Raw genomic sequence first — 26844 nt, 5'->3', positions numbered from 1 at the left:
ATACAATTGTGGAATGAATTAAACTCTTTGATAAATATATGAATTTGATAGTCATTTAAGCAAAGGTTCTTAAATTTACTTAACGTTTGGAAATTTACTTAACGTTTGGAAATTGAAATCGAGCACTTTCGGTACTCGAAGGGCGGATTGGAACGCGAAAATCTGAAATTAAAACTGATGCATGTTCGAAGAATGTATAATCCAGATCTCAGATTTCTCCAGATTTCAGCGCGGTTGCAAAACAATATTCTGGTAACCGTAACTGGATCCTGACTGGGACCTCTCTGTTCAAAGGAGAACTCTGTAGATGGTAGAGCTGTTTCCCATTCACAATTTACAAAAATCAACAGCAAATAATCCTTGCTCTCCTGCGTTATGACTCGAGTCCATTAGTTCATGATTTCCATGCTCAATCTTGTTCATTTTGCAAAATTGACTGAGCAAGTTCCTGCGTTTTGACTCGGTCTCAAACCCAACTGGGCACAGTAGCAGCAGCTAGGCCAGTGGCACTGAGGCTCAGCAAGGAAGGGCAGATCCATAGTGAAGGGGGACTCGACGATTAGGGAAGGACAGCAGATTATGTGGTGGCGAAAGAGAAGCCAGGATGGTATGTTGTCCCCAGGTGCAAGGGTGGCTGCAGAAGTTTCTCAACAGGAGAGCGAGCAGCCAGAGGTGGTGGTGCACATTGGTGCCAATAACATAGGCAGAAAAAGGAAAGATGACCTGCACAGTGAGTAAAGGGAGTTAGGGAAGAGACTGAGGAGCGGCATTTCTAAGGTAGTAATTGGTAAAAATAAGGTCGATGTTGGATTCCAAGAGAAGGAAGTTTTTAGAATTTTTGTAAAATGTCTTTTTAGAGCAGCTTGTGATTGAGCCCACTAGGTGAAAGACAGTTCTGGATTGGGTGTTGTGTAATGAACCAGATTTGATTAGGGAGTTTAAGGTAAATGAACGCTTAGGAGGCAGTGATCATAATGTAACAGAATTCACCTGATGGATAGAGAAGATGAAGTTAGATGCATCAGTATTACAGTGGAGTAAAGTGAACCACATTGGCATGGGAAATGAGCTGGCCAAAGTTGATCGGAAGGAATATTAGCACAGATGAAGGCAGAACAGCAATGGCTGGAGTTTCTGGGGGCAATTTGGAAGGTACAAGATGGATACACCCTAAAGAGGAAAATGTATTCTAAAGGAAGGAGGAGAAAACCATGCCTGAAAAGAGAAATAAAAGGCAGCATAAAAGCAAAAGAGGGGGCATTTAATATTGCAACAATTAATGGTAAGGTTAAGGTTTGGGAGTTTTCAAAAAACCAACAGAAGACAACTAAAAAACCCATGAGGAGAAAAAAATGAAATATAAAGAGAAGCTAGCAAATAATATCAAAAAGAATACCAAAAGATTTTTCAGATATATAAAGACTAAAAGAGAGACAAGATTGGATATTAGACTGCTGGAACATGGTGCTAGCAAGGTTGTAATGAAGGACAAAGAAATTGTGGACAAACTTAGTAAGTATCTTCCATCAGTCTTTACTGTGGAAGGCTAGTTACTGTATGCCAGTAATTTGAGAGTGTCGAGGGCAGAAGTATGTGTATTTGCTATACTAAGGAGAATGCACTTGGGAAGCTGAGAAGTCTTCAGATGGACTACACCCCAGTGTTCTGGAAGAGATGGCTGTACAGACTGTGGAAACTTTAGTAATAATCTTTCACGAATCTCTAGGTTGTGGAATGGTTTTGGAGGACTGGAAAATTGCAAATGTCACTCCACTCTTTAAGAAGAGAGGGAGGGAGAAGAAAGGAAATTATGGGCCAGTTCACCTGACTTTAGTGGTCAGGAAGATTTTAGAGACCATTATTAACAATCAAGTTTTGGGGTACTTGGAGGTGAATGATAAAGTAGGCCAAAATCAGGATGGATTTCTTAAGGGCAGATCTTGCCTGACAAATATGTTGGAATTCTTTGAGGAAATAACAGGCAGGATAGATGAAGTAGATGTTGTTAACTTATATTTTCAGAAGGCCTTTGACAACATGCTGCACAAGTGGCTGCTTAACAAGATAAGAGCCCATGTGTTATTTCTTCAGCTGTTTGATCGGGAATGACTGCTCAAGCGCATAGATTTCAGCCAGTGAGAACAGTGAGAAGAGTTTAAAAGGAGACAACTTTATTGAGTGGGCATCGGAGGAGTAGGCAACAGAGTAGAGGGAGACAGAGTAGGAAGGCTTTGGCAATGGGGCTTCGGCGATATTGGGTTGAGGCGAGTTAGGTTAACTGTGTGGAATACAGACAGGAAGAGTGTGGGTGAGGCCCATTTTCTGTGCTTGGTGTCAGATGTGGGAAGTCTGGGAGACTCCCAACCTCCCAGATGGTCACTTCTGCACCAGGTGCATCACGCTGTAGCTCCTTAGGGACCGTGTTAGGGAACTGGAGATGCAGCTCAATAACCTCATCTGGTCAGGGAAAGTGAGGAGGTGATAGAGAGGAGCTATAGGCAGGTAGTCACACCGGGGCCTGGGGAGACAGATAAGTGGGTAACAGTCAGGAGAAGGAAGGGCAGGAGCCAGAGGCTAGAGAGTACCCCGTGGCTGTACCCCTTGACAATAAGTACTCCTGTTTGAGTACTGTTGAGGGGAATGTCCTACCTGGGGGGAAGCAACTATGACTGTGCCTCTAGCACAGAGTCTGGCCCTGTGGCTCAGAAGGGTAGGGAAAGGAAGAGGATGGCAGCAGTGATAGGGAACTCAATAGTTAGGGGGTCAGACAGGCGATTCTATGGATACAGGAAAGAAGCATGGATGGTGGTTTGCCTCCCAGGTGCCAGGGTCCGGGATGCTTCTGATTGTGTCCACGACTTCCTGAAGTGGGAAGGAGAACAACCAGAGCTCTTGGTACATATTGATATGAATGATGTAGGCAGGAAAAGGGAGGAGCTCCTGAAAGCAGACTACAGGGAGTTAGGAAGGAAGTTGAGAAACAGGACCACAAAGGTAGTCATCTCGGGATTACTGCCTGTGCCACATGACAGTGAATATAGGAATAGAGTGAGGTGGAGGATAAATGTGTGGCTGAGGGATTGGAGCAGAGGGCAGGAATTCAGATTTCTGGATCATTGAGACCTCTTTTGGGGCAGGAGTGACCTGTACAAAAAAGACAGTTTGCACTTGAATCCTGTGGGGACCAATATCCTGGCGGGGTGGTTTGCTAATGGTATTGGGGAGAGTTTAAACTAGGATTGCTGGGGGGTGGGAACCAAACTGAAGAGATGGAAGAAGAGGCGGTTGTCTCACAAATAGAGAAAGCTTGGAAACAGCGCAAGAGGGAGGATAGGCAGGTGATAGAGAAGGGACGCACTCAGACCGATGGTTTGAGATGTGTCCATTTTAATGCAAGGAGTATTATGAGCAAAGCAGATGAGCTTAGAGTGTGGATCAGTACTTGGAGCTATGATGTTGTGGCCATTACAGAGACTTGGATGGCTCAGGGACCGGAATGGTTACTTCGAGTGCCAGGCTTTAGCTGTTTCAGAAAGGACAGGGAGGGAGACAAAAGAGGTGGGGACGTGGCACTGTTGATCAGAGATAGTGTCACAGCTGCAGAAAAGGAGGAAGACATGGAGGGATTGCCTACAGAGTCTCTGTGGGTGGAAGTTAGGAACAGGAAAGGGTCAATAACACTACTGGGTGTTTTTTATAGACCACCCAATAGTAACAGGGACATCGAGGAGCAGATAGGGAGACAGATTCTGGAAAGGTGTAATAATAACAGGGTTATCATGGTGGGAGATTTTAATTTCCCGAGTATCAATTGGCATATTGCTAGAGCAAGGGGTTTAGACGGTGTGGAGTTTGTTAGGTGTGTTCAAGAAGGCTTCTTGACACAATATATAGATAATCCTACAGGAGAGGCTGTACTTGATCTGGTATTATGAAATGAACATGGTCAGGTGTCAAATCTCTCAGTGGGAGAGCATTTTGGAGTAGTTATTCCATTCTACCTTCTTTACCATAGCATTGGAGAGGGATAGGAACAGACAAATTAGGAAAGCGTTTAATTGGAGTAACAGGAAATATGAGGCTATTAGGCAGGAACTTGGAAGCATAAATTGGGAACAGATGTTCACAGGGAAATGTACGGAAAAAATGTGGCAAATGTTGAGCGGATATTTGCATGGAGTTCTGCATAGGTACATTCCAATGACACAGGGATAGGATGGTAGGGTACAGGAACCGTGGTGTACAAAGGCTGTAAAAAATCTAGTCAAGAAGAAAAGAAGAACTTACGAAAGGTTCAAAAAACTAGATAGTGATAGAGATCTAGATGATTATAAGGCTAGCAGGAAGGAGCTTAAGAAAGAAATTAGGAGAGCCAGAAGGGGCCACAAGGAGGCTTTGGCAAGCAGGATTAAGGAAAACCCCAAGGCATTCTACAAGTATGTGGAGAGCAAGAGGATTAGATGTGAGAGAATAGGACCAGTCAAGTCTGACAGTGGAAAAGTGTGTATGGAATGGGAGGAGATAGCAGAGGAACTTAACGAGTACTTTGCTTCATTGGTCACTACAGAAAAGGAACTTCACAATTGTAGGGACGACTTACAGCAGACTGAAAAGCTTGACCATGTAGATGATAAGAAAGAGGATATGCTAGAGTTTTTGGAAAGTATCAGGTTAGATAAGTCACTGGGACCGGACGAGATGTACCCCAGGTACTGTGGGAGGTGAGGGAGAAGATAGCTGAGCCTCTGGCGATGATCTTTGCATCATCAATGCAGATAGGAGAGATTCCAGAGGATTGGAGTGTTGCAGATGTTGTTCCTTTATTCAAGAAAGGGAGTAGAGGTAGCCTGGGAAATTATAGACCAGTGAGTCTTACTTCAGTGGTTGGAAAGTTGATGGAGAAGATCCTGAGAGGCAGGATTTATGAACATTTGGAGAGGCATAATATGATTAGGAATTGTTAGCATGGCTCTTTTAAAGGCAGGTCGTGCCTTATGATCCTGATTGAATTTTTTGAGGATGTGACTAAACACATTGATGAAGGTAGAGCAGTAGATGTAGTGTATATGGATTTCAGCAAGGCATTTGATAAGGTACCCCATGCAAGGCTTATTGAGAAAGTAAGGAGGCATGGGATCCAAGGGGACATTGCTTTGTGGATCCAGAACTGGCTTGCCCACAGAAGGTAAGGAGTGGTTTTAGATGGGTCATATTCTGCATGGCGGTCAGTGACTAGTGGTGTGCCTCAGGGATCTGTTCTGGGACCCCTATGTGATTTTTATAAATGACCTGGGTGAAGGAGTGGAGGGACAGGTTAGTAAGTATGCTGATGACACAAAGGTTGGGAGTGTTGTTAATAGTGTGGAGGGTTGTTGAGGTTACAGTGGGACATTGATAGGATGCAAAACTGGGCTGAGAAGTGGCAGATGGAGTTCAACCCAGAAAAGTGTGAGGTGGTTCATTTTGGTAGGTCAAATATGATGACAGAATATAGTATTAATGGTAAGACTCGTGGCAGTGTGGTGAATTGGAGGGATCTTGGGGTCCGAGTCCATAGGACACTCAAAGTTGCTGCACAGGTTGAATCTGTGGTTAAGAAAGCATACAGTGCATTGGCCTTCATCAGTCATTGGACTGAGCTTAGGAGCCGAGAGGTAATGTTGCAGCTGTATGGGCTCCTGGGCAGACCCCACTTGGAGTACTGTGCTCACTATAGGAAGGATGTGGAAACCATAGAAAGGATGCAGGGGAGATTTACAAAGATGTTTCCTGGATTGGGGAGAATGCCTTATGAGAATAGGTTGAGTGAACTCGGCCTTTTTTCCTTGGAGTGATGGAGGATGATAGGTGACCTGATAGAGGTGTATAGGATGATGAGAGGTATTGATCATGTGGATAGTCAGAGGCTTTTTCCCAGGGCTGAAATGGCTAGTGTGAGAGGGTGCAGTTTTAAGGTGCTTGGAAGTAGGTAAAGAGGAGATGTCAGGGGTAAGTTTCTTTTGTAGAGAGTGCTGAGTGCATGGAATGGGTTGTCGGCAACGGTGTTGGAGGCAGTTACGATAATGTCTTTTAAGAGATTCCTGGACAGGTACATGGAGCTCAGAAAAATAGAGGGCTAATGGTAATTTCTAAGGTAAGGACATGTTAAGCACAGTTTTGTGGGTCGAAAGGCTTTTACTGTGCTGTAGGTTTTCTATGTTTCTATGGTATTACAGGATAGATACTAGCATGAATGTAAGACTAGCTACTGGCAGGGGGTAAAGAATCAGAATAAAAGGGGCCTATACTCCTAATTCTGCTCAGTGATAATCCGGCATGGACTAGAAGGGTGGAGATGGCCTGTTTCCGTGCTGTAGTTGTGACAACGTTTGCAGATGATACAAAGATAGACAGAGGGACAGTTAGTGTTGAGGAAGCAGGGAGCCAATAGAAGGACTTGGATAGATTGGAGAATGGGCAAAGAAGTTTCAGTTGGAATAAGGTACAGAGAATTGCATGCCCGTGACCTTTGGTAGAAAGAGTAAAGGTGTAGACTATTTACTAAATGGGAAAACATCAAAAATAAGTGGTGCAGAGGGCCTTGGGAATCCTTGTGCAGGACTCCCTAAAGTTAACTTGCAGGTTGAGTCAGTAGTGAGGAAGACAAATGCATTGTTAGCATTCACTTGAGAGGATGCTGGGGCTTTATATGGCATTGGCCAGAGCACATTTGGAGAATTGTGAGCAATTTTGGGTCCTTTATCTAAGAAAAGATGTGTTGGCATTGGAGAAAGTGCAGAGGAGGTTCACTAGATTGATTTCCAGAATGAAAAGGTTAACATATGAGGGACGTTTGATGGCCTTGGGCCTGTACTCGCTAGAGTTTAGAGGAATGAGGGGTGATCTCATTGAAACCTATCGAATATTGAAAGACCTAGAAAGAGTGGATGTGGAGAGAGTGTTTCCTGTAGTGAGTGAGTCTAGGATGAGAGTGCATAACTTCAGAATACAGGTACATCCATTTAGAACAGAGGTGAGGGGAATTTCTTTAGCCAAAGGTTGGTGCATCTGTGAATTCATTGCCACATGGTTGTGGAGGTGAAGTCATTGAGTATGTTTAAAGCGGAGGCTCATAGATTCTTGATTAATCAGGGTGTCAAAGGTGATGGGGTGAAGGCAGGAGAATGGGGTTGGGAGGGATAATAAATTCGCCTGATGGACAAAGTGGCCTAATTCTGCTCCTGTGTCTTACTGTCTTGTGGTGGGTGTTAACCCTCTGTAAGAAACTCCGCCAGCCTTTAATACAGACTGAAATGGATTCACAGCTTCGAATTGTGTACTGCTGGCTTTGTGCAGATGGAGGTAGTTTCAAACTGAAAACCAAACATATGATGTAAACATAACAAATACAAACTGATTTAATGAAAATACTAACCAAATACAATTATAGTGTAAGCATAATATTTGTTTGCATTTCAGAGAAGTGCACTTTCAATGTCAATCTCCAAATTTATTAATATACACTAGAGAAAACAACCAGTAATGACGATAGGGGCTCTTTGAACAGAAGGAAAATGCAAAATTTGAAGCGTGTTTCTAAATTTTGGCATTCATCGCTCTAAGAAATCCCAATGAGTCCTCGAGGCTATAGTTATTCGACATCTAATCCAGTGTTGTTGCTGATTAAGAAGCTTGTTACCAATGTTGCCGTTTTCCAATAAAAGCAGTGCGGATGCCTTTGAATCACTGGTGTATTTTCCTCTTTAAGCGAAATGATCTTCAGTGAATTCAGATTTGAAGATCCCACCCTCAACTCCCCTCAAAGCTTGTTGACGAACACCACGCATAAAAGCGTATACAGTAAAACATTGTTCTGTGCAGCTATTGGATAGTTTTGGAATACTTCACAAATTAATTAAAGTTTAAACATTACAAAAATAAATTGATATTAGCAACATTAAATGCGCGGAGCATCTGGTCTTAAATCCCCAGGACGATTTGAACCTGCCAGTACCATCAGAGTTCAATGATCAATCACTTTATTTCCTCTGCGGCCATTATGTTTTAATATGGTAATTCCCGACCCGTAGATATCAGATAACCTTCACCCTCGTAGTATTAACTAGTAATATATGTAGAAAGAAGCCTTTCGTTGATGGACTCGCTGTAGTTTATTACATCTGCATTAACCGTGCTAATTGCTTATGGATTGTTACTTGTATTGTAATTCTATATATCTTTAAATTGGTACCAGATCTTTGATATAAGCCATCTGTTTCGCTGAACGGAGTTCTTCTGATCAAACTTAGATACTTTTTTTCTAATATGTTACCTGATGTAAGTCTAAGACTCTAAAAAGCCTGCCAAAACATTGAAAGCGCGCCTCCCTGAAACGTAAACAAATATTATGCTTACCTTATAATTGTATTTGGTTAGTATTTTCATTTAATTGATCTGTAGGTTGTTCTGTTTGCACCGTAAGCTTGGCTTTCAATTTGAAACTGCTTGCCTCTACAACAAAATACTGCAGCACACAACAGTTGACTCTTATGCACTATCTTAAACCATCTCCAGGTCTAATACATGCCCAACGCCCAACTTATAAATTACACCATGGAAATTAACTATACTATTGTGCTTTAAAATTTGAAGAAAAATTAATCTGATCTATTTACCTTGCATGAAAATAAATAACTTTCCAAATCAAACATACAAGATCCAAGTTTTACAAAAACTAATCCTTAAGCACGAGACTGTTCTTAAATATATTTAAATAGGATCGTTATGTATGCAAACGATGCTGAAAACATTTAGTATGGCGGCTAAACTTTATGAGTTCTTCTGGGCCACAAAATAACTAAACGCAGGGCTATTAGAGTTGTGCAAAAGCCATTAGGGTTCAACACGTTGCTTTCGTGTTTAATGCTTTAGTCTCTCTTAACGTGGTGACGGATAGTCAACGATAAAACATGCAGCTTTTATTCAGAGAACACACAGAAAGTTTAGATTGGAAGTCTCTTGCTAAAGCAATTAATACGTTATGAAAAAGAAGAAAAAACAATTTATAGATCAGGAGGAGGGAGATTGTGAACACTGGCTGCACGGCATGGTAAAACAAAAAAACACATTCATACGTAATGTAAATTTCGGCGATATGGCTAAATCTCTTGATTGCACTACGATCATGAATTTACTTTTTTGATGGAAAACATTAATCATGTATTCTAGTTACGAGTGACCACTTGTGCCTGTATGAGCATCATCAGATGGTGATGGGTCTTCGGGAATTGATTGTTTAAACGTCACCTGTGATGGAACTATAAATTAATTCACAAAGTTTAAAATGTAACGTTTTGTACCGAGGAGTTTTATTTCCCAGTTGAGAATATCCAAAGTTCTGTTTGACATCTTCAGTATTTAAACCCATAATCAGCTTGCATGATACTTCGCTCAGTGTTCTAATTAAAATATTATATATAAGAACAATTTATTTTTACTTATACAGCAACCGCCAATCAAAAGCTCGAAAGTTTAGAAAGATCAATGCATATTATGACTCCTCAGATAGGTGTTCTGGATTTTCTATATATATGTATATCCTGTACGCTGTGCATTTGGGCAGCCTCAATAACATCACCCAATAAATGGCGAAACTGAAATGTGTTTCAGAGTTTCTTAGAGCATGGACTCACAGGGTCTCTGAGAATCATTAATTGCCCTCTGAATTATTTCTTGTCCTACATCTTAAGACAACCATTCTTTCATTCCTTTTCTGAAACAACTCAGTTTAAAATTGTAATGATTTTGGAATTTACCTAAAAATTAAAGGGTTCTATCTTAATTAAAAATCTTTGTTGAACTAGTTAAGGAGAATTTTCATGTTTAAAGCACACATAGATCTTATTGTAGTCAATAGTGAAAACATTGCTTATGCCGTCCTGACTTTATGCCGGCAAAGCAAATGGGGGCATGTGCAAACTTGATTTTCTTAACTGCTTGTTGGCAATGTTTTAATCTTGCGCTTGCTGATATTCGACGTTTCCATTTTGAAGTAATTTAAAATTTCGCTCTCAGAGGGTTGTTTCTCAGTCCCTGTTTTTGTTTGCCCATATTTTCGGATTTTCTTTTTAGTCATGTATCTATTTCATCATTGATCTGATGATCTGGATCCCCCAACGCTCCTGTTTTCAGATATTTTTCGTTTATCCAATCTGAGATTATAAAAATGGCAATTCATGACCACGACAGTTTCTATTGGTACAATTGATATTAAGACATGAGCATTGACCCTATTGATCCGGCTCCAAATCTGCATTTTCTTGAACTGTCTTTTAAAAAATCTAAATTATACTTATTGTATTTGGTTGCATATAATGTATGGTTATTTTTATTTTACATTTAATTTGTCGTGGTAATTGTGATGGTTGATGGTTGATTGGTAGGATCGAATGAATGGGTTCTTTTGGAATTGTGGTAACGTTAAAGTTAAATTATAAACAAAAAGCAAATCTAATTGGACTTAGAGTTAAAGTTTTGAAAATATAATGAAGCCATTAAAATGGGACAACCGAACTGGATGTAAATAGGATTAGAGCTGCTTTTCTTACTAAACACTAAAACAGAGGGAGGGGTGGTAATTGATATATATTTGAGGAAAAAATCAGAAATAATGAAGATAGAGTGAGTGGATAAAATGTCCCCTCTGAGCTCAATGTTGGAAGTGTGTGAGCTTGTTTTCAGAAAATTAGACCCTTTGTGAATGACCAGAAACTTATTAAAGTTTTAGGAGCCCAAATATAGAAATGAAAAGCCAATGGACTGATACTAGGGGTAATGTAAAACGGTAGTGGGAGCAAAGAGCAAATGGCTTTTCTTCAGATGGCAAGAGATCCCAGAATGAAGCCCTCCATTCTAAAACTGAAGCTGAACATTCAGAGGTGAGATCAGAAAGCACAGTTTCACATAACCGAGGATGCAGCTATGGCAGTCCCTAAATAAATGGCGAATGGGTCTATATTGTTAATGTTAGGGGATTCTTAACACTATAGATTTTTTCCCAGTTTTAAATAATATCAGTGCTAACTAACTTAATTGGGCGTCAGGGTTTTTAACGATGTGAGCGTCTTATTGCTACACTAAATGCTGCACATCGTTTACATTTTAATTGTATTTCCTCTTATAAATGTTGATTCGTTTAAAATGGTCTTTTTGAAACGTCAAAACGCGCCATCAGCCCTGAACAGGGTTCTCGACCCGAAACGTCGACTGTTATTCACTTCCATAAATGCTGCCTGGCCTGCTGAGGGTGTGTGTGTGTGTGTGTGTGTGTGTGTGTGTGTGTGTGTGTGTGTGTGTGTGTGTGTGTGTGTGTGTGTGTGTGTGTGTGTGTGTGTGTGTGTGTGTGTGTGTGTGTGTGTGTGTGTGTGTGTGTGTGTGTGTGTGTGTGTGTGTGTGTGTGTGTGTGTGTGTGTGTGTGTGAGAGATTTCCAGCTTCTGCGGATTTTCTAGTGTTTGTGGTTTTAAAACAAGGGTACGATTTAAAATGATGATCAGGTACTCGCTATTAGAATGTTGTTTGAGTGTTGGATTGTGTCACTTTCCTCCAGTGCTCTTGGATTGGAGTAGCCCATTAGAGTGACTCAATTCATTGTTGTAGGTTCGCTGACCACATGTTCTCTTTAACATGATTACCCACCGATATGTATTATTTTACTACACTATGAAGGCAAGAACAACGAATTTCTCATCAGTGCATTTAAAATACAGGGCTCATATGGTAAGAGAATAGCTGAAATATTGTGGCCTTCAGATATTCCCACCAGGCAATTCATTTTAACGTTTATTGAAAAGAGAGGTGCAAAGGGTGGTAAGGAAGCCAATTGAGTGAGTGCTAAAAGCCGTTTTTCCAGTCAGTGTGGTTTTTATTAGCAACGTTAAACGATAACGAGATGGTCTGTTTCCGTGAATGACTGGCAACAAGTAGAAAGAGGAATTGCAGCCGGATAATGTGTAAGTACAGAACTGTCGAGACGGCATTCGATTGCGGTATTATCGCTGATCAGCCATTAGAGGGGATTGACTCTAGGTTATTATAGGGAGATTGATGGCTATTTTTAAAGTGACGATCCAATAATCAGAGAGCCTTCTCAACCGCCTTTATTGCGTGGTGTCAATCCATTTGTGATTTTTCCTGGAATAGGCCTCAACATGTCAATCATTAATAAAGCTTCGGGAATTTATATTGAGGCCAACGTGGAAATAGGTAAACCCCACAATGTTATTTTTCTTTTCGGGCATTGTGCTGGGATGGGGAATAACTTGCTCCCACTCCATTTCTGTGATTTCTAAGAGGGCCGATGAGAAAACAATATGGAATTACCAGAACCAGAATCGCAACAAATAGGATAGGATCTACTTGATAGTATACATATACCATATATATAGAGAGAGAGCTTTGAAAAAAAATCCTGACATCTTTTCCGCCGTTCACCTAGTAATTCTACCGCGATTCCGCAGTAGAGATCGAAATAGAGTATCCGCGCCGGGAGTCTGGTTTCAATGTGATGAATGAGTTCAGGTAGTGTGAGGAGTGTTATCTCGGTAGTGGATGTCGACACTTGGTTCTTCTACCCAAAGCATTCAATGATGTTGTGACGATGCATTTTCATACCTCTTTTGCATTGCCAGGCCTGCACCAGTTAGTTCATGCTTTCTGTATGTTGTCCAGTAGACCATGATGAAAGGTCCTGGGGAAGGGTCTCGGCCCGAAACATCGACTGTTTATTCTCATCCATAGATGCTACCTGACCTGTTGAGCTCCTCCAGCCCATTGTGTGTATTGCTCTAGATTTTCGGCATCTGCAGTACCTCCATGAGACCATGAACTTTGTGCTTGACATGAAGTCTTTGATCTTCAAACATTCATATCCCAGACAGCCAAAAGCTAGGCCTGTGCTCTGAACCCGCAGTCAATTTCAGCATTCATGCCAGCCTTCACTAAGGGATGATTCCCAATATATGGCAATGTGACACATGAGACCTTCTGCAACGTCTCGTCAGGATCTTTACTGCTGGAGATTGGTGCTGATCATTAAAGGATCCTGCTTATAGCTGTTAAATGTGAGGCTTATTCTCTCTTATACTGAATGACTACAGTTGGGGCGACCTTGGTTCTGCAATACACATTAACCGTGTCGCAATCCTTCAGACGATTAGGCATCCCAGAGGAAAACTTGTTGGAGGCGAAGTTCAGCATTGCGACAACAAAAAAAAGGTTTGACAAGGACCAAACCTTGCTTGCTACCAGTCTGACCTGATATTGTATCCACTCTATCCCATTAGCTAAGATGAAGCCATCAGATAGCAGGTATAAGATGGAGATTGTTATCGTCAGCAACGATTGAGAAGGATGGTTCTCATTTCCTCTTGATTGACATCGAGTTTTATGATTAAAAATGGCCGTGTTCAGCATCGATGATGCGTTACCCTTGACATTTCTGTCTACAATGGGACACCTCTGTGGAGGTGACTGAGAAGATACCCTGTGGCAGAAAGAAGAGTGGCCCCACTGTTCCTGATTAGTACCTCTACGATTCCCTGCCAGATCCTCTTCCCAGACAAGGGGCTGAATTTTCTCTCTGCCGAATTCCAAAATTTCATTAAAGATACCATCGTTTCCGAATTCGCGATTATGACAGTAGCTTTAAAACTGTCTACTAATTACGGACAATCGCAATACCATGGCAGCTACACCCATCTTTTATTATTAAACCTTACCAAGCCAAACAACAGCTTTGAGTTACAAGATTTTATGTGTTGTAGGAGCACCTTTTTAAAAATTCCCGTCCTTAGGTCATAGCTCTACTGAAACTCAAAGGCCCGAGATACATTCTGTGAAAGGAGTGCCACGTGCAGGAATTGGGAAAGAAATAGTAGTTTCCACAATGAAGAAGCAGAAAGAATGTGGTAGGAGCCAATGATTCTTATTGCTGTCGCCCTTGCAGATATACTGTGGATCTGAATACACCGACTGAAAGAGCGGAGGGGACACACTTCAATCCTGCTTTTCAAAAAGAGGTATTTAATTGGCTAAGTGCCAAAAGGGGAAAAAGTATTCCCGTATTGTCGTGAAAATATGTTGGCGAATTGAAAACGCTGTAATTCTTACCTTGTTGGAGCCAGCGATAGCCCAGGTGTGTGAAAAAGAATGTTTCATTTAGTAGCAGACATGCTCTGGCTGGACGGGAAATGAAATGACACCCGTTGCTGGATGGCTAAAGTTATTTAAGGTGACAGATGGAGCTAGAATACATACAGGACGAACAGTGCCTTCCACGTGATAAGTGAAGGTAACTGATGCGAGGAATTGACAGAAACATTTCCTCTCAGAAGAGAACATTCACATGATGATCATTCAGGTATAGACAATGTGATTAAACAATTCGATTTTGGTTTTAAATGGTGGGTCTTTTATATGGGTGCAAGCAGTTGAACATTACAAGCCCGGTACACAAACCCCCTCACTTTTTGAGATAAAGATTTTCACGTGTCACAAGAACAGTAAAATTGACACACAGAAGATTTTAAAAGATTGGATGTGGTGTGGCGGGAAGGGCATCAGGTAAGATAACTGGATCTATACTTGAGTCCAAGGCAACGACTGGAGTGTCACTGCATTGGTATTGACTCAAATAAAAGTAAATGTACTTAATACTGAGTAATTTTACCAACTCTGGAAAGGAATACAATTTAAATTAATGCACAGTTATTAGACCGTTTTCGAAGCCATACACCCCTGCCGCACTTAACTCTGTAAAGGGAAGTGCTGAATTTCGCCACACTTTAAAACAAACGATTAAATGGAGATTACTTATTCTGTATGGTTAGGACGACTAAAATAAAACGACCAATTGATAGCGTTCATCCGTAGTTGGTGGGAATCAACATAAATACAAAGGTAAGCTTCGACTCTTAACAAACACACACAAAGTGCTGGAAAAACTCAGCAAATCAGGCAGCATATCCTTTTGAAAGGTCTCAGTCTGAAACATTCACTGTTTATTCCCCTCCATAGATGCTGCCTGGCTTGTCGCGTCCCTCCTGCATTGTGTGTGTGTTGCCCAAGATTTCCAGCCTCTGAAGTACCTCTTGTGTTTTGATTTCCGGATCTTAAGAAATATGGATCTTTGGGTATAAACTTGAATGAATAAGAAACGATTCCGTTCAGTCCATGGGCCATTACTAAATTTGCCACAGAATAAAATTTGATCCGATCTCTAGTGAAACAACTAATACATCAATATAATTTTCGATTAAAGTGGAATGAAACGTCATACTCGTTGTTCTATTATTTTCTGCACAGCAGAGAAAGAAAACAGTGGCAGTTCCTGAAAGCAATTTAAACGACACAAATGTAGGCAAAGAGTAAAATAATTTTGTTTTAATATTCAAATTAAGGAAAAAAAAATTCTGAATATTATTCTTCGAATTTATTTTCGGTTTTATTTTGAAAGAACAAGCCTAGAAGTGGATACCAATATACTATGGGGAATTGAATTAGGGATGTGAGGACTAGAAGCAGATAGTGCCATGCCAATTACATTGCTTATCACCACGTATATGATGTACAAGTTGGAGCAAATTACAGGATTATACACTCGGGTTAGTGGAAGAGCTCCGGGATTTTCAGGAAAAAACCTCATGGACGTTACTGAGTCAGCAAATAAAAGGCTGGGTTCGAAAGCATTTCTACATATTTCGTAGAATGACGAGATGGGTGTATAAAATATAACAACACCAGAAGTAATGGATGGTTGATCATCCACTAGTTCTGCTCTGTTATATTTTGCACACCCTACGGCCCTTCGATAGGCTCGTTTCCGTGCCGTATCTCTCTATGACTCTATGACTAATTGATCCCTACAATATGTGCCCCAAATAAAATTTATTGCTAAATTAGGCTATTAGTTTAATTGCAATTTAAATAGCATTGGCGAAGTTATAATTGGAAAGTTTGTCATATATTTCCTTTTGGTTAATCATGCGTGGTGGCTGCCATTTCGATTATTGCTCAGATTGCCAGAAGCAGAAATGTACAGACGTGTTTTTACCTGGGAGGTCCAAATTTGAATGGACGGAGAAATAGAATCGCTTCCACCAGATTATCGGCTCCTATTGGCACCAGTTATTCAACCTAAAATAAAGGAAGCGAAATGCATCATTGTTTTAACACTATATAAAAATACTCTTAAAATATCACTCAAAGATTGGCTAATATATATTTCGTACAGAATATTTCTCAACTCCCCTGCTAAATGGTTACCTTTCGGCTGAAGCATCATAATGCTGGGCATTGCACACGGGGGCGGGAGGGGGTTTATATGGTTAAGTTTTATTTTGTGCCGAAGGCAGAGACTATGTACTCAATTAATGACGTTAGAAAAAAGTGCCCAAACCCGCCAGTAACACATATTCTAAATGCCACCATTGAGAAGTTAATATTCCTCATAATTTAACCAATTCCAGTTCCTACCATGCTATGTAATTGTTGATTCCACTGTAAGGTGATGGTGGAGAGGATATATTTAAACGGTGATGTTGAAGAACAGGCAAGGTTTTAATTGCCAATGTTCAAACTAACATTTATTCTATGGGTTTTCTTTCGCTTCTACGCTACTGTAATTTTGCTGTGATGACAAAATGTAAGTTTCTTCTCCGCGACATTTCGGAAACGTGAAGACATTACCCAGTTGGAGGATGACTGTCTCCAGGTACCATCAGTGTATTGATCAAAAGGATTCCGTTTTCAACTGATTGGCTGCATCTAGGTTTAATATTACAGTGACCGTATGTTCGAGCAATCGGATTTTCTCTTTCATTTCACAATCTGGAAACCTTGTTTCGGTTATGCCAAGTAAATTTGTTTTGCATAAACAAGATATGAAAACACACGCATGTAGTAATTAACATATTTTAGAGATGCTATAAATATTTCCCCCCGTTAAGTTGAAGTATCATATTTCGTATTTAGCTCGCATCTGTATTTACTAATTATACCCGGGAAGAGGTGACGGCGACGTCACGCTTCAAATTTTCTACAGATCAGGAATGTCTAAGAAAGTTGGAAATCTATCTTTTCATTCCTTTATCTGAATCCAATTTCTCTTTTTTTTCCCGATCGTAGACACACTGTAAGTTAAAACGAATACAATGCAATATAGAAACCGTACATATCGTACAACCGTAAACACGCACAACATTTGAACTTCTTTAACAGTCATCTTAATAATAAAGGAAAAATACGTTTGCAATTTCTACGTGGTTATAAGCAATTTAACATTGCCCCCAATAAGGCAAGCAACTCAGTTTTTATCATTACATGCCGTTTTAAACACGTGCAGCTAGACTTTGAAATAAAATGGTTATCCTATATAGTGTGATATGGCAAAAGTACAGCGATGATTCTTCACGTTCCCAATTCATGATTTATGCAACTTCAATCCATAGATCTTGCTGTCAGGGGTTCCTCATATAGTTAAGCAATTACTCACGTGAACGTATTCATATGATTTATATTTAAACCCAATGTTTTTATGCAAGAGTTTCGGTTCTCAGTATTATGCAACTAGCGAAGCTGTCAATTCAGATGTACAATAAGAAAACAAAACACAGAAAAACAGGTAACACAACTACAGTAATGTTAATTTGTTGCAACCATTTTACATATTATTTTCCCGCAAACACTATTCCATTTCGATGTATCAGCATTTAAAACCCATTAAAATTTGACCCAAGAGGCACTAACCTATATGCGTATATATTCGTGCCTGATTCTTAGAATCAGCGCCATATATTGAATTATAATGAAGCTGGATGAATACAAAACTAAAATCCACAAGGACGCCGAGTTAAGCTGACATTTGAAGTAACTAGCCGCCCTTTGAACCGAACATGATCAGGCTTAAAACTGCAAGGGAACAACAATGCGAGAGTTTAAAACCGATTACTCGATAAAATGCGCAGTAAAAGGCGACTTAACGGTAAATGTACAGTCAAGTTCAACTTACTTTATGCAAGAATGCGCAATTATTCCTCAGTAAATTATTCTGCATATGTTTTAAATTGGATGGCGCTGCTGAACAGACAATGTGGATACGCTTCATTCAACATTTTTTTAACGCAACCGTGGCTCCAAAAGAAAGAACCTCAGTTTCGCCGGCGGGCAGAGTGCAAAATCACATTTAATTTTACCGGAATAATGAAGATTTTGACTAGATTAAAAAAAACTTTTGCTAAATCGAAAGTAATAATTACTAACCGACTCTGTAAATGAATGGTCATTTCGTAAAACTGTCCAGTTTTGGCCCAGAGACAACTTCAGTGAATTCAGTCAAATAACGTCTTACTTTTCCTCTCAGAATTGAATGATAAAGTTTGCCATGGTCACACAAAATCAAATGCCAAGGATGGCAAAACAAAACTGCGAAAGCACTCAGCTTTCCGCTTATAACTGCCATGTTACAATTAACCATTTTTGCTTAATTGTGTGTGTGTGTGTGTGTGTGTGTGTGTGTGTGTGTGTGTGTGTGTGTGTGTGTGTGTGTGTGAGAGAGAGAGAGAGAAAGAGAGAGAGAGGGGGGGAGGGGGGGCGAGGAAGAAGGGGGAGGCGCATTGGTCTTGGGGGGAAATGGGGAGAAAGAATGGAGGAGGGGTGTTGGGGAACTAACAGGAAGTTATTCCCAGTGTTACCCAATTGGAAATGGTATCGGGCCAGCAGAAGCTCCCCCCTCCCTACCTCACTCTTTTTCTCACTATGTGGAATGCCAGACCTAGATCCGCATTCTGATTTGTGATTTGTTTCCTAATTGACCTAAATAAAGCTCCTGACTGACAAGCCCCCGTGGCCTCGGGCACACGGTGCGAAACAGAGCAATGAAATCATTGCAAGCAATTCCCTTATTTTCTTGAGTAATCCTATTTGCCATTGTGCCCGTCCAATCCGTGGTATATTCTTTGCATGTTAAGCATTTAACTCGCCTGACATTTTAATTTCATCATTACCATTCAAAACCTCCCCCCTCCCCCTTCCTCTTTCTCCTCACTGACTGGCGCCGAACGAGCGATGTGTTCGTGCTTATGCTTTTCGGAGGGAGAGCAGTTTGGTCGGTGTTGCTCTTAGGCGCGGTTTGCTATGTTCTTTCGGAGAATCAGCTTCCAGCCAGAAGAAACGTCCGTCCCTGTTATCTAACCAAAAACAAAGGGCGATTACTTGGTCCCGAGCACCTCCATTCACCTTCACGGATACCATGCCGGATAAAGTGACGGAAGCTCGGAATACGCCGCCGGCCAAGGTGTCTTCATTTTTTATAGAGAATCTGCTGAGAAATAATGGAAAAGGAAAGCAGTCGGAGAAAATGGTGGAGAACGCGGAAGAAGTCGTATCCAGACCAAACTGTTTCCACAACGGAACGGCTGGCAACCATTGCATCCAAGGCTGCTGTCAGATATCCGGTCAGGACTTCTGTGCGCAGACCTATCCACTCAGGGGAAATACCTTACAGTGGTACAGACAAGCACAGCCGAGATGTCCCAGTCCAGACAGTAAGTTCATCCTTTTATTGTGGCCGTCATTAACAGCCCGTTGTGAACAGCGGCCCTTCCGCTAACACTGTAGCCGTTCACAAGCCACGACTGAGCCCCTGACAGAAATCAGAAGGCTTTACGTTTTTTTGCCGTTCAAAGGCCAGGCCGAATGCGCCGATAAATAGTTAAAGGCCGGAGGCCGTAAACCAGTTTGTTCCGCGGAACCCGTACATTTCACCTTTAGTACAATATCCCTAACAAAAGACAGGGTAACAGGAGCGGGGACTCTGTCCTTAATGACTGGTCTGCCGATTTGTTGATCAGAGGTAATCAAATAAAACACAGCGGCCAAAAGTCAGACCAATTACCTTAAAAATGAGACAACTTGATAGAATCCAACATTAACGTGGTGTGGCTTAAAAGTCAAAATCGTTGCCCAAAGTCAATAATTAAGCACTTTGCCATTTATACGGGTATTTAACGCTACGGTTTAAACGTTGCTGGAAATCTGTGCGGATTTACTGAGCGAACACAGTCAGAGCCCTCAGTAAAACGACATTGAAGAACACTGCTCTTTCGATGTTTGTGTATTTTAATCTGCCGGTTCATTTTAGGTGCTCTGCACTCTTCAGCCTTAATGTATTAACGTTACCAATCTACAAATCACATTTTAACTTATTTTACATAAAGCCCATAATAAGACAGACGCCGATTAGTGGATACTCCACTAGCTAGACATAATAGTTCGAAGGAATGTGGGAGGAAATAAAGGAGTTTCTGTGCATTTCTCCGAAGGCGTGTAAACCGCAAATTATACTAGAGCCATGCTTTTGAAGGGACTAATAGAAAAGCTTATGTAACCTTCAGGAGAACATGTACGATGACATTCAGATTTCCATGGAAGAGGTTACTCTACACAAAACTAGAGAATAAAAATATTGTAGATGCGTTTTTAAACTAGGACGCAATGCACACGGGAGCTTACATGTAATTGCTACCTCCATTTGTCCCACAGGTTCGAAACGCGGATGTCCAAGTTCCGAGGAAGAACAGTGTTTTTCTCTCACAACCAGTGATCTGGACTCCCCGCCGGTACTGGACAAAGGAGACAGCCACAAGGAAACTTGTAACCAAGAGAGGGGCGACCCCAGGGAGGGGAAGAGGTCAGAGGCGGAGAGCAACGAGGCTGCAAGAAACCAGGCGGATGCTGATCAGAAATCCGGTCGCAAAAAGAAAACGCGCACTGTCTTCAGCAGGAGTCAAGTTTTCCAGCTGGAGTCCACTTTTGACATGAAACGTTATCTAAGCAGTTCCGAGAGGGCGGGCCTGGCCGCTTCTCTTCACCTGACCGAGACTCAGGTCAAAATCTGGTTCCAAAATCGGAGAAACAAGTGGAAACGCCAGTTGGCCGCAGATCTGGAAGCAGTCAATCTTTCTCATAGTGCACAGAGAATTGTGAGAGTTCCCATCTTATATCATGAAAACTCATCACCTGGCGCCTTAAACTTCAGTCTACCGCAAGTGTCCCCTCCTCTGGTGAGCTTCTCCAGCTCTGTAAATTACCCGCTCACAGCATTCTCTTCTTCTTTGCCTTTTCTACGATCACAGATGAGTGGACTTGTTTAGAAATGACCATTCAATCGGAACACCGTACAGTAAAAGTAACACCGTTAAAGTAACAGTCCTATGAAACAGAAAAAAAGGATATTTAGCAAAAACACGTCTCCAATTCCAGCTTTTTGCTTTGCTTCATTTTTTTATTGGTACAGATGTGCAATAAGTTACTTTGAGGTGCTATTACTGCAGAACGGAAGAGGAAAATTGCTTTCTTTTACAGCCTGAGTAACGGCCACACTGTGGTCACTGCACTCACTGTTTCGATGGCGAAATATTCCACCATAGCCACGGAAGGCAACACATACACGTGCACCCATACCCTAAACTTTATATGCAACTTCGACAACATTTAACTTGCATACTCAATATGTTACTGTGAGAAAACGTTAGATATTTTATTCTCATAGGTCTCAGTAGAATGAGCACGAGAGGACAGCAGTGCAAGTTCAAAGTACTCAATGGGATTTTAGGACCTATATAATCATTAATTACTGGGAACTCTTGTTGATTTTATTCTTTTTAACCCCTTGTAGCGAACAATCCTTGCATTATCAAAGTATAGAATTATTGCAATTAACTCTGGCTAACTCCTGTAAAACCCAAGCAATGCTGCATTTGAATCATAGTATAATTGTGCTTTATTTTTTATCAGTAAATTTAAAATATGGTTTGCTAGAGAACAAACTCATCGCCGTACCAAATTCCGACGTGCATTCTGGAACTATTTTCTTTCGTTTTATTTTGCATTGTAATTTTAGGTTAATTCTTTAGATTTAGATGTAGCATTAATTTGGAAATTTCCGCATGAGTTATTATTCTCTCTTCAAGACTTAATAAATATTTCTCCTCATATAATGCAATCAACAAATAATCTTACTTTTAGACACGTCCTTAAAATAATTTCTGACCAATGCCAAATTTCGACGACGCCTAACATTCTTGACGTTAAGTATTCCTCCGCGGAACCTGCACTTTGCACTTGAGTCTGAAGATATTAACGCCTTTTTTTTGCCAATTCATTTATCTGTAACAGCATATTCTCAGTTAGATGCATCTATGCTGCTATATATTGAAGACTAACAGGGGAAACTGTCACAAAAAGTCAGGAGATTCTGTTTCAGGGTTTATTGTGAAAATGTAACACAAGACGAGTTTTTATACAAAATACATAGTTATCAATCGATAGAGGTATTTTCAATGAACAACATCGAAGCATGACGTAATACACGATATCAGCTGCAATTGATTTATAGTTTCCTTTATTTATAGTGGTCAATAATTGTTGGAATTACAATAAACCGAATAATTTTCGATTTTTGAAAGCTGTTTCTTGTTCGGCACTTTTTATTTTTAACTTATAGAAGCGACTTTATGGGAGCTTTTGCAATTACGTAAGATTTCTGAAATAAGCACATTAAGCTAAATGGCTTCCCACTTAATTTCCATCCTACCCCAGATGACGGACGGAGATTCCGTGCGTTTCGACCAAAATGGACTACCACTCTTCAAAAATGCCATTAATATACCGACAATTCGCTGCATCTGAGACATTAAACTACTACTAGTCACCCCATTAATTGTGATGTTTGCACGACTTTAACCTTGGAATCGAAATTATGTTGGACACAAAAATTTCTCATGGCAATTAACTTATTGTTATAATGTTTGAATTATATCAATAACCCATATGGAGCCTAAATACAAGTGGTTGAGATTTAACATTTCTGGTAATTGAAACACCCCAGGAAATATAAAGATAATGATTCCGTGACACTGACACTTTTTATTTCGAATACTAGGCTATTTTGACAAAGATCCTTTAAGCGACCCAGTCCTCCAGTGTATGTTTGACATCTAAAACATAATTGGCTGTTGAATATATAGGAAGAACGATAATATTTGATAAATCATCTCAAAACTTCACATCTTCAACTAAGCAACACCAAACGAATTTTAGGTCACCAACCCCATTATGAAATTATGACATAGCAAAAAAACATAGCTTTCGATATTTGCTCCGTTTGACTTATACGAAGTTTGATCTTAATAAGATTCTACAGTAAGCTAGAAATGTTTATCTGCATTTGGAATTATCCAGGATAAAATGTGTTAATTTACATAGGTCGAATATGGGTCGCCTACAGATACGAGACTTGATGTAAATGGATGATACTGCGTACACAGATGGAACGATAGTTCGTTTTCCAGCATGCGATTGATGAATTGCAGGTTGACTATTTGCAGAGGAGTGAACGGAAAGGATTGCTGATTCCTGTCGTAAAGTTATAGCAGTCCAGCAGGGACCCTAAACTTGGTAATCAAGAGGCACAAGGGTTTAACATGCAACCAGAACCCATTATTTGCCAAATGAATAAGGTCCGGACGCAAGCTTTTTTGAGTTACAATATTAGTAATGAAGATAGGGAAATCAAAGACAAGATATAATTTAAAACAAACACCAAATTGGTAGAAAACGACAGACTAGATACTCTCTTTGTGCAGAAGAAGCAAGGTGTCTTCGTCATGGCTGACAAATAAGACACATTATTAAATTATAAAAGGGTCTCTCTCTCACTCTCACTCTCTCTCCACCATAGTCTACAATTTCAAGTAAAAGATTATTAGCAACAGTTCATAAAATGCATAACTATTTTGTATTGAAATTGAAAATAATTACAGTTCAACTGGTCTGCCTTGTTTAAAGCCATAATGATATGAACATAAAACATATCTGGTGTAAGACTAACCAGGGCGAACAGAGAATGAACCGGGAACTTTTATTTACAATGATTTATAACTGTACTCTAAGTTACACTCAAGTTCTGCAATGCATACAAGGTGGCTGGCTGATCTACACAGCAGTTAGGAAGATCAGTCGTATAAACGTCTGAAATTATTGATTTATAAGATGTGTTTATACATTTTGTCTAGCTTGCAATGTGTAACCAAATATACTATTTTCACCTCCGTACAAACAATAATTTAACTGACATAATACCGATTAGCCAAGTTCATGCACAATTATATGCACTTGATGAAAGTTAGCCTTGGGAGTCAATTATAATGTCTTCAGCTGAATGGCCCAAACATTAGGATTAGAACAAGTGACTTACTGATATTCAGCTACAATCCATGTGTTTATGTTCTTACAACAAAATATTAAATATCAAACAAGCAAAGCAAAGTTCATATTCGAGCACCATGTTAACGCTACCCCCTTCTCTGCATCACTTCCAAAATGCAGATGAATGAAAACGAGATTTGACCATGAAGAAAATAAAGATAAGATTGCGGTTTAATTCCGATTAGGTACTCAAAGAGGTCTTACTTGAATTTGAACACAAGAGATCCTCCAGATCGGTAATCACCCCCCTTCTTTCTTCTAACTTTTCCCATTCCTCATTCTGGTTTCCCCCTTTTCCCTTCTCACCTCCTCATCTGTTCATCACCTCCCTTTAGTTCAACTCCTTCTTCTATTTTCTTCCATGGTCCACTGTCCTCTCCTATTAGATTTCCCCTTTTCAAGCCATTTCCCTCTTCCATCTATTCACTTCCAGCTCGCCCATACCCACACACATTCTCCCTCATCTAGCCTCACAAACTTGTACAATCATGCCAGTTTGTACGCCCTATCCTCCTCCCACCTTATTCTGACTCTTGCCCCAACCCTCTCCCTTCCCAGTCCTAATGAAAGGTCTAGGCCTGAAAAGTCGACAATTATTTTCCTCCACAGTTGGTGCCTGACTTGACGAGTTAGTTCTTCCAGTACTTTGTATGCCTGAAATTGAATTCAAATTCTGGTCTTTGTGGAACTGCACAGCTCCATTCTTTGCAAACGACTTCTGGTGCTCGATCTCCTACGAGTTGCTTTTACACTGTTTCCTGTTAGTTTCCTTTTGCTTTCCTGAGCCATAGTTCGGGAATTGGATTCTCACATTTGAACTACAAGGTGGTAATTTCAGGTCCCACTCCAGAGACCCCAACACAAGGAAAGACTGAGACTTCTGTGCACGACCGAGGAATCGCGGCACTGTCCACCTGCGGTCTTCTGGATCTGACCTTAAATGAAGTGCACCTGTCATTCATGCAAAAGCAAAAACACAAATCCATTGACATTATTGGTAGCGAGACTGTTCTCCTGGTGCCTCAGCAAAAACAACTAAATTGGATGACCGGGCATTATTTCATTGATGTTTGTAAAAATCTTGCCACTCGCAGTCTGGTTGCTGTATTTTCCCATAGCAAATCAATAACATTTCAAAAAGCGCTGTATTGGTTACGAGACACAGATAGGAGCCCCGAATATACGAAAGAAGTTATATCGACCGAAAAATAATTCCTTGAATATGCCAAGAAATATTCTAACGTTTGTCAATTGAAATATATACTTTTTCCTATAAAAGGTCTTTAGTCCTTCCTTGTTTGGGTCTAAGGCGGTTTCACTGCACACCTGCGCCGTGTATTCTAGGAGAGTCGGTCATACTCCACACCAATAGGCCATCCGGTTCATGAGTGCGCCGACCTTCAAACGCCAACGTAAACTAATTCCCCTCCCCCCACATACCGCTCACCTCTCCCAACCCCTATCCTCTCGTGTCAGCAACGAATAACCTATATAGTTGGAGATATTTACAGTGGACAATTAACCTCTCAGCCTGGACCCCTTCGGGAGTACGAGGAAACCCACATGGTCACAGGCCGCACCAGAGATCAGCACAGAATTCAGGTTGTTGAAGCTGTAGACATCAGCACGGCTAGTGGGGCCACTTCTCCCTCCCTTGGATTCCTTTCACGCGAAACCTGCATTATACTTTATGTCCTTTCAACTGCTAGACGGAGCCAAGTTGTGCAATTATTCGGGAACATGTTTGATTAGGTTGAAGGAATCTATGTGAAGAGAAGCTGGCATGTTTGCGAAGGAAGCTGATGAGAGCGAAAGCAAGAAGGAAAGTGCAAGTAATATTGTCCCCGATGCGGAGTACAAACCCTGGTTTAGACCAGCTGGGGTACATGCCTGGTTTCTGCGCTTAAATTTACTGCAGTTAAGTGAATACAATTCGTTGGGTTTTCATAGAACATAGAATAGTACAGTACAGTACAGTACAGGCCCTTCGGCCCACAATGTTGTGCTGACCCTCAAACCCTGCCTCCCATATAACCCCCCCCGCCTTAAATCCCTCCATATACCTGTCTAGTAGCCTCTTAAATTTCACTAGTGTATTTGCCTCCACCACTGACTCAAGCAGTGCATTCCATGCACCAACCAGTAAAAAAACCTTCCTCTAATATCCCCCTTGAACTTCCCACCCCTTACCTTAAAGCCATGTCCTCTTGTACTGAGCAGTGGTGCCCTGGGGAAGAGGCACTGGCTGTCCACTCTATTTATTCCTCTTAATATCTTGTACACCTCTATCATGTTCCATGTCAGAAACATACGTACAACAACTAATTTCAGGTTTCTACCATTTTCATTGTACCATCGGTATAGAAACTGCATCAAGTAAAGGCAGTAAAGCATTTAAAAGACTGGCTTCATTGTGGTATCTCCAAAAATTATCACTTCCTGGAATCCATCACAAAGGACGGAAGAATGTTGCCAGTCCTTTCCTTATTCAGTATCTTTAGAATAATGGGACTAAATGAACATCGGCGATTTATGGAAACCCT

At 40.8% G+C, this 26844-nt stretch overlaps 1 protein-coding gene and 1 long non-coding RNA gene across 3 annotated transcripts in view; one reads left to right on the top strand and one right to left on the bottom strand.

Annotated features, from left to right (window-relative positions):
* Nucleotides 1–20643, bottom strand: part of LOC140725939 (uncharacterized) — a 92599-nt gene extending 71956 nt beyond the window's left edge. The window contains exons 1-2 of one of the 2 annotated variants that reach the window (XR_012098534.1): nucleotides 20546–20643; nucleotides 16089–16171 (exon numbers count right to left, since the gene is read on the bottom strand). This is a non-coding gene — a long non-coding RNA (uncharacterized lncRNA). Of the gene's footprint in view, nucleotides 1–16088; nucleotides 16172–18295; nucleotides 18401–20545 lie in introns of those variants that run through there. The other variant, XR_012098535.1, reaches the window with a different exon arrangement.
* hmx1 (H6 family homeobox 1) lies at nucleotides 19081–22488 on the top strand. The gene is made up of 2 exons (XM_073041863.1): nucleotides 19081–19578; nucleotides 20576–22488. The coding sequence occupies exons 1-2, from the start codon at nucleotides 19284–19286 to the stop codon at nucleotides 21184–21186; spliced, it is 906 nt and encodes a 301-aa protein (XP_072897964.1). The 5' UTR covers nucleotides 19081–19283; the 3' UTR covers nucleotides 21187–22488.
* The last annotated feature ends 4356 nt before the right edge of the window (nucleotides 22489–26844 follow it).

The sequence above is a fragment of the Hemitrygon akajei genome, chromosome 4 (genome assembly GCF_048418815.1).
Source record: "Hemitrygon akajei chromosome 4, sHemAka1.3, whole genome shotgun sequence".
Lineage (NCBI taxonomy): Eukaryota > Metazoa > Chordata > Chondrichthyes > Myliobatiformes > Dasyatidae > Hemitrygon > Hemitrygon akajei.
The sequence above is the reverse complement of the archived record's forward strand: the minus strand, read 5'-3'. Positions and strand labels throughout refer to the sequence as shown.